General features: G+C 31.1%; 1 protein-coding gene across 2 annotated transcripts; it reads left to right on the top strand.

Moving 5' to 3' along the window:
* The first annotated feature begins 4658 nt into the window (after positions 1-4658).
* On the top strand, positions 4659-8053 carry LOC140757731 (uncharacterized). Of its 2 annotated transcripts, XM_073093612.1 has the most exons (3): positions 4659-5023; positions 5598-5822; positions 7310-8053. In XM_073093612.1, the coding sequence occupies exons 1-3, from the start codon at positions 4957-4959 to the stop codon at positions 7549-7551; spliced, it is 534 nt and encodes a 177-aa protein (XP_072949713.1). In that variant the 5' UTR covers positions 4659-4956; the 3' UTR covers positions 7552-8053. The 2 variants fall into 2 exon arrangements, 1 of the variants encoding a protein (XP_072949713.1); XR_012104012.1 differs by lacking the exons at positions 4659-5023; positions 7310-8053 and adding an exon at positions 6079-6755 and having other exon boundaries at positions 5683-5822.
* Positions 8054-8346: the final 293 nt, after the last annotated feature.

The raw sequence follows: 8346 nt of genomic DNA, 5'->3' as shown, positions 1-8346 counted from the left end.
ATACGAACCAGTTATGAGAGAAAATCAAATAAATTGAAAAATATTTTAACAAATTTGGCATCTATAATATATTCGCACACGACTCTCTATAATATCGTATCTATTATTATGTTATCTGAAGATATTTGAGATAAAATATGTATTATAATATGTAAAGCGTTTCAAAATATGATTTTTTCGTTTTTTTATAATTAAATATTTATTTTAATTTTATTAGACCTTACTGGTATATAGGTTGCTATTTTTAAATTTCGGTCGGTAATATATATTATAATTTGTAGTCATTATTACTGCTACATTGAATTATGTAATTAGTTATTGTTAAATATATTTTAGGATATTTTTATATGAATGTATAGTTGAATGTTATAAAATAATTAGACAGTACCGAGTTGTAATGTTAAATTAATTGTTATTATATAACTAACACTAGAACATACGTAACAATTTAAGTATATTGTAAATCAAATCAAATTGTAATAATTATTACAACGTAATTATCTTGTACATTACATTGGTCAAGTAAGTAGTGGATAGGCACTTCAAGCGCTGATGAGGCTTTGGAGGAGGCACCTTGCGGTGGTATTTATTTAGGTATTGCGGTAGTATTAATAAAGGATTTGTTATTTTTATAAATCACTTTTTGTTTAATTAATAAGTCTTAAAGTGATGTACAAAACTAATACAAAAAAAAAAAATTGCTTTCTATGTAATTTTCTTGGTTTATATTATAAAGTAGTATTATTTCTATGTGGCGATGTGGCGTTTTACATGCACTAGAGACCCTTTGCTACTTGTATTATATAAATATATGTAATTAAGAATGAAGTCTACGTCATTTCTACTATACAAAGACGCAACCAACGACACCTCGGCTCGGTTCGGGCTGTAGGACATACTAAAAAATAGTCTGATCAACCAGACAATTTTTTCGACAACATGTCAACATGTTGTCGAAAAATATTACCCTCCGCTGTAATAAAAACATATACTGTCATTGATAAAACTTGTGTTAAAAATCCGAAAATATTTTTAATGTATTACATGTATTGTTACAGACACAATAATGTTTCTGCCATCAACAGATTCTAAAAGGGTTATCATGTACAACAATTATACGTATTCATTCCGTCAGAAGCGACACCTGAAATGCTCGAGGATGTTTAGAGGTGGATGTCCAGCTAACCTGACTCTGGGTGTCGATGGTCGAGTTATAAGAGCCAATACCAACCACAACCATCCGCCACCGGTGTATCACGTCACTACGAATGGGAAATATGTTAAAATGGGTTGAGTTTCAACTGCATGTACAAATTAAAATTTTGTGTTATACAGTTATTTTATGTCGTTATATTTATTGTGTATTAAGTTGTTTAATATGTGGCATGTGTTTTTATTTAAGGTGTATAGGCCTAACGATTTTCTTTCTTAATTTAAACCTGACTGCGAAGGTTTTTTTTTTGTTTTTATAATAATTTAATTCTGTTTTTCTGCTATAAAACAGAATTTACTTCTATTTAATGGCACAGTAATTTCATGCTAATGATAATAGCGTCAGAGCCACATTGTTCATGTGATTTCATTAATTGTAGTGATGACTAATTAAACTAAATAGGCTTTTTCGTATATAGGTACATAGTCACTCAATTAGTTTTAATTGTACTAATGCAGTACTTTGTATTAGATCTATAATATAGTTTCATTATACCTAGTGTGTATAAATAAATAAAATTAAGATAAAAAATCTTTCTTTAATGGTGGATGAATTTCTAGAAAACTAATGATATAAAAGTTTTACGTAATTTTAAGATTAATGGAACGTAAGCATAGTTAGTTTTTAAACTTACAGTTTATTAGTGGTTCTGTCAAATCTAATTTCAAAGCGTATTATCCCATTTCATTAATATTTATTACAGAAACCATAATGTACATATCATCCAACGACGCAAAAAGGCTAATCATGTACAAAGAATACACGTTTTCCTTCAGTCACAAGAAGAAGCACTTGAGATGTTCGAGGAAGCTGAGGGGCGGGTGTCCGGCCAAGTTGGTAGTGGACGACGCTGGTCGCGTGCTGGTCGCCAATACCAACCACAACCATCCACCACCCCTATACCACATCACTAAGCAAGGGGAATACGTCAAAATTGCATAAAGTGATTTTATTAAAAATTAAAATAAGAGTTTAAGCACTTGAGATGTTCGAGGAAGCTGAGGGGCGGGTGTCCGGCCAAGTTGGTAGTGGACGACGCTGGTCGCGTGCTGGTCGCCAATACCAACCACAACCATCCACCACCCCTATACCACATCACTAAGCAAGGGGAATACGTCAAAATTGCATAAAGTGATTTTATTAAAAATTAAAATAAGAGTTTTTTGTGGATACAAAATAAAAGACACACTTTAAACTAGGTATAGTCCGCGTAAAACTGCTAGTCCGCTCTGAATATATAAATTAATCGCGTCGCCATAGTAAATTGTATGACTTGCTCGCAACAACTTCAGAGCGGACTAGCAGTTTGGCGCGGACTATACTTACTACGTTCGTGTAAAAATCACAACATATGAAATTAATTTTAGACAACGCAGGCTACATGCCTATATTACATAATAGGTATATCTAGCCACTAAATTACGTTTAATTGTAGTAATGCAGTAGCTAGTATTAAATAAGTTTATAAGATATGTACAACTTGAGTAATTTAATATTAAAAAAATGTTGATATAAAAATGATTTCTTTAATCGTAAACGAATTTCTGGAACTAGGGACACTTCTTAAAGAACTTCTTAAGATAAATAGAACGTAAGCAAAAATAGTGTATTGGTAACTATACTCTATAGTTTTTTTTATGTATTATAATATAGATGTAGCAGACTAGCATGCTGTACACCTGATATTAAGTAGCTACTGCCATCCATGGACATCTGCAATCAACCACAGACAAGACCAGATTCCCATCTGAGGTCGGCCACAGGTGCCCCGCTACCTCTGAGGTCTAGGCTAGAATACCGCAAAAAAGTATGTCTCCCTTACTATACCCTCAAACCCGAACACAGCAATGCTAAACTGCTGTTATTAGGTAGGAATAGACGTGGCGGTTGTGCCGCCGAAATTAGACCACAGAGGGTTCTACCATCTTTAAATTATTCGTGGTTATTTCTTCATGCCATGGAACGTTTGGGCTAAATATAAGACTTCGTTTTACTGAGAATTACTTTTATTTGTTGTAATATTCAGCACGTATTATCCCATTTTCTTAATATTTATTACAGAAACCATAAGGTATATATCATCCAATGACGCAAAAAGGCTAATTATGTACAAAAATTACACGTTTTCCCACGTTTCACGTGCCAAGAAGAACTACCTGCGTTGCTCGAAGAAGCAGAGGGGCGGGTGTCCGGCCAAGCTGAAGATAGACGACGCTGGCTATGTGCTGATGGCCAACACCAACCACAACCATCCACCACCTCTATACCACATCACTAAGCACGGGGAATACGTCAAAATTGGATAAATTGAAAATTGTGCTTGAGTTAAGCTTGAACGGGTTACAATTTAAAAGGAAGTTTTTTGTCTGGAATATATATTCCCGTATAAAGAACTATTTTGATATAATAATCACAACCTACAAAATAATTTAAGACATTACGCAATCACAAGTATTATTTGGATTAGAAGATGTTCATTTCATTTGTTTGTGTACATATAACGCTTATTTAATTTACTGACTTGATTATGGCCGAGTACTTAGTACTTAGTACGTACTTAGTACTTAGTACTCGGCACTAATCGACTCCACGCCTTTCTTAGTTGTAGAGCTATGCCCAGCAATGGGGCAGTAATATTTCACCACTGGAATATTTTTTGGGCATGCCAAATATTAAAATTGATAGATGAATATCTGAAACCTATTTATATATTTAACTTTTTTATTATGTATAAATAAACGATTATAGTATGTATTTCTGGTATTTTATTTCAAGTATGGATATTTAAACATTATTTATTATACAAAGTGTTATTATAAAAACCAGAGTTGAAAAATGCACACCTTGTATGCTAATTAGATAAATTTAACAAAAACAAAAGAATAAAATTGAAAAAAAGAAAACAATAAAAAAATAGTAGGTATATTATATATATAAAATACATTCTTGTTCAATTTATTAGCAAATATACGTCAACTTCAATATTATAATAACGACCATAATCAATATCATATATAATATCTACTTATTTTTGCGAAGAAAAAAATGGCGATTTTAATATGGGGTCACGTTATCCGCTTAAATTAAAACTATTAGTGAAAAAGACTACATTTGTGACCTTCAATATACTTCTATTTTATTCAAATCAGAAGGTACTGGAAAAAAATGAACCCGTTAAATGTGTTTAACGAATAACGTACTCATTTTTTCATAAAATTTAAATAAATGTGTTTTGAAAACTATTTAAAATTATTTAGAACGTCCTCTTCACATTTTGTGTGTTTTTTCTGTTACGGGATATGGTTCAAAATAGAATTTGTGACCTTCAATATACTTCTATTTTATTCAAATCAGACGGTACTGGCAAAAAATGAACCCGTTAAATGTGTTTAACGAATAACGTACTCATTTTTTCATAAAATTTAAATAAATGTGTTTTGAAAACTATTTAAAATTATTTAGAACGTCCTCTTTACATTTGTGTATAGCTTCCAATTAAGGACCTTCGAAAGTTACGGGATATGGTTAAAAATTGAAAAATAAAGTATTTTTACGGCACGGTACGGCATACCTTTCTTGCTTTTGCATTCCAAAAGTGCAATAATAACGATTACTAGATATAGATGCAAGAAAAATGTTTTTAGCTTAAAGATACCATCATTTACATAATGCAAGTAACAAATTAACAACTACTTACAGATAAAGTGCAATACCTGCCAACTGCAGGCAAAACGAAGATAATTATGTATCAGAACTACTCCTTCAGCCTACAAAACGTTCAAAATGGCAAGAAGTACATGCGGTGTTCCAGTAAGTGTTCCTTAATGTGCAGGGCCAGGTTAACCGTGGACGAGACAGATACCGTCATTAGATCTTGTACTGAACATAATCATCCGCCACCAAAGTTTTATGTCACGTCTGACGGCAAGTATGTAAGAATGTACAATCGGTGAAATATCTAATTTTTAATATGTTTGTATATATTTTTATATCAAATCTATTAGAATAGTTTCAATATTGTATGAGTTGTTTTAATATAGTTATTAATGATAGTAATTCAAATTGATAAAGAAGACGGCTTTTGTATTCTATGTATTTCTCGTTCACTCATTATAGAGTGCGAACGGGAAGTAAATAGATGTGCCTCCATTATGAAATAGATGTGCCTCCTTTATTGAATAAAATGACAAACTTCTGTTAGTATTGTGTGTTATTTTAAACAGGAAACTCCCAACAATTGGCTTATTTCCGTACATACAATTATACTATAACAACATAATTATTAGGTATAACATAGTAGTAGCTAAAATAATTAATCCTTAAGCTTGGAACAGATTACCAACACTATAAATAAAGTTAGTAACAGATTAACAACAACTTCCAGATAAAGTACAATACCTCCCAAGTGGGAACAAAACTAAGATAATCATGTATAAGGACTATTCCTTCCGTCTCCAAAATAAAGTTAACGGCACGAAGTATATGCAGTGTTCGAATAGGGGATCTACGACTTGCAAGGCTCGACTAACTGTGGATGAGTCAGATCGAGTCATTAAAACTTTTGGTGAACATAATCATCCAGCACCAAATTTTTATGTCACTAGCCCTGGTCAGTATGTTACAATAAATTATTTTATGTAATGTTAGGATAAAAATATATACAGGGCGATTTTCAAGTGTGCGTGGATGGCGAAATCCGAAACTTTTTTACAATTATTAGCGAAAGATAATGAAAGAAGTTACGAGGTCCACTTTGGTTTTTACTAATACCGTTTAAAAATGTTCAATCTTTTATTATTGTTAAGGTTGAAACAAATTACCATCGTTGCCTATAACGTTAGTTACAGATTAACAACTATTTGCAGATAAAATGGAATATCTTCAAAGTACAAGCAAATCGAAGTTAATTATGTTTAAGAACTACTCTTTCTGTCTTCAAAATCAGTTAAATGGTAAAAAGTACATGCGGTGTTCCAGTAGGTGCTCTACTATGTGCAAGGCCAGGTTAACTGTAGACGAAACGGATTGCGTCATTAAATCATTTACTGGACATAATCATCCACCGCCAAATGTCTATGTCACTGCCGTCAGTAATTATGTTAAAATAAATAAGTTTTATCCAATGTAGGTGATTCAAATGTGTTGTTATATATAAATATAGCTAGGTTTGTTTAACGTAGTTTGGTGATGTACCTGTTGTTGTTTAGTTGAAATAAATAAGGTTCGTTGTGTTATGATACATAAGTAATATATGAGTTTGTTTTATATAGGCATTATTTTTATGAAATATTTTTAAACACGTATATAATATATGATGTAAATCTTGTTTCAATGCATATTGTAATCCAAAATTCAGGTTAATACATAGAAAGCGAACGAAAGCAAATATCTGTGCTGTCATTTTGTATTACTGTATATTAGTGAATCTTGCCATATCTTTTTTAATTAGAAGCTATTTGTTATGATAACATAAAAATATAGGATAGACAAAGAAGAGACTTTCTCAAAATATATATTTAGAATAAAAATAAAAGTATTTTATTTCATGCCCACTAAAATGACTACAATGTTTATTTACATTACTACATTATAATATATATTATCATTTTAAAGTTATAACAAAAAATATAACTATAAAATAAATTTAATATTAAATTTAGTTTGTCTAATAAAGGAAGTATGTATTTGCACAAAATTTATTAAAATGATTGTATTCAACTCATGTTTGTGATTTTTTAACACCTTTTTCAATGAATAGAAATTTATAAATGCTTCTCACTTACACATAACGAGCGAGAAAGGCTTCGTCGTGAAATTACTTGAAATCGCTTATGAGCTTTCTAAATATTTATTTTGAAATGTTAAACAAGCAAAAAAATATTTTAACAATGTCTTATAAAATTTAGGAGCTAGTTCCTAAACTTCTTTATTGAATTTAAATTTATTACGTTAATAAAGATACTTTATTAATTTCAAGTATATAATTATAAACTCTAAAATCTTACAAGAAAACAAAAGATTGTAAATTGATGAGAGTACGTGGTACTTAAATTTATTTCGTATATCTTTTCTTTCATATTTTATATCTTTTTGCAGATAACTCGATCTTCATGGTAGAAGTGTCGAGAGGCAAATCAGTGGTTATGTACAGGAACTATACATACTCTTTCGTTGGCCTCGGCAGGAAGTATCTGTGTTGTTCTAAGAAGAAAAGATCCAAGTGTACAGCTCGTATGAAAGTTGATAGGAATGGGGTGATTGTTTTCGCAGACACAAACCACAACCATCCACCTCCAAACTACCATAGGACTTCGGATGGACGGTTTTTTAAGATATAGTCTAAAGAAGATGTTGTTTAGACCACCGGCACTGACAATGCTATGGCGAATAGTGTTTTTGGAGTCTATTTTGTATATCAGCAAAGGACAAAATGACAAAGAAATAGAGTGAACCTTATTTGACCGTTAATTAGGGGACATGTATATTTTATACCATGATATTTTGTGATGTGTGAAACAGCTGGTGCACGAGACCGTCTGACACTTTAATTTTTAAAAATTGTTTTTTATGTAAATTTGTTTTATCGTTAAGGTCGATTTGTTTTTTGTTAAAAAGTTACAATGACTAATTCATGTAACCATTGTGATGATAAATTAAAGATTGTTTTGTGAAACTAATTAAAGTTTAATTTGAAGTATGTCTTATAGAAAACATCAAGAAATGATTCATATATTATTTTAAGTTGGCATTATTTCTACGTAATTGAACTACTTGCACCATGTAACACCGCGGCTATTTATATTCATTGATTTTCATCATTAATTACTTTATTAAAATAACACACCATTAATTCCTGAAACGGAGCTTTCATAAATTTGTATCCATATTGGTCCAATTACCTTTTTTAGTTTGTAATTTAGGAGAAGACACTTATTTTCGTATTGTAATTACTATATTTGTCACTCACTGTACCTTTTTTCACGATAAAACATATATCTAATGTTATCCGAATCTATGGTATATCTTTCTCGCTTACACATTATACAGAAGGAAGGAGAAGTGAACATAGATGCAGTAATTTTGCATGAACACGATATTTTTTGACACTCTAGCTCCATTGGTTTAATTTTTGA

This window comes from Epargyreus clarus, unplaced genomic scaffold, assembly GCF_041222505.1.
Source record: "Epargyreus clarus isolate Ecla_fem2 unplaced genomic scaffold, WU_Ecla_fem_2.2 ptg000005l, whole genome shotgun sequence".
In the NCBI taxonomy this organism is placed as follows: Eukaryota; Metazoa; Arthropoda; class Insecta; order Lepidoptera; family Hesperiidae; genus Epargyreus; species Epargyreus clarus.
Note: the sequence above shows the minus strand (reverse complement) of the source record. Positions and strands in the feature narration are given on the sequence as shown.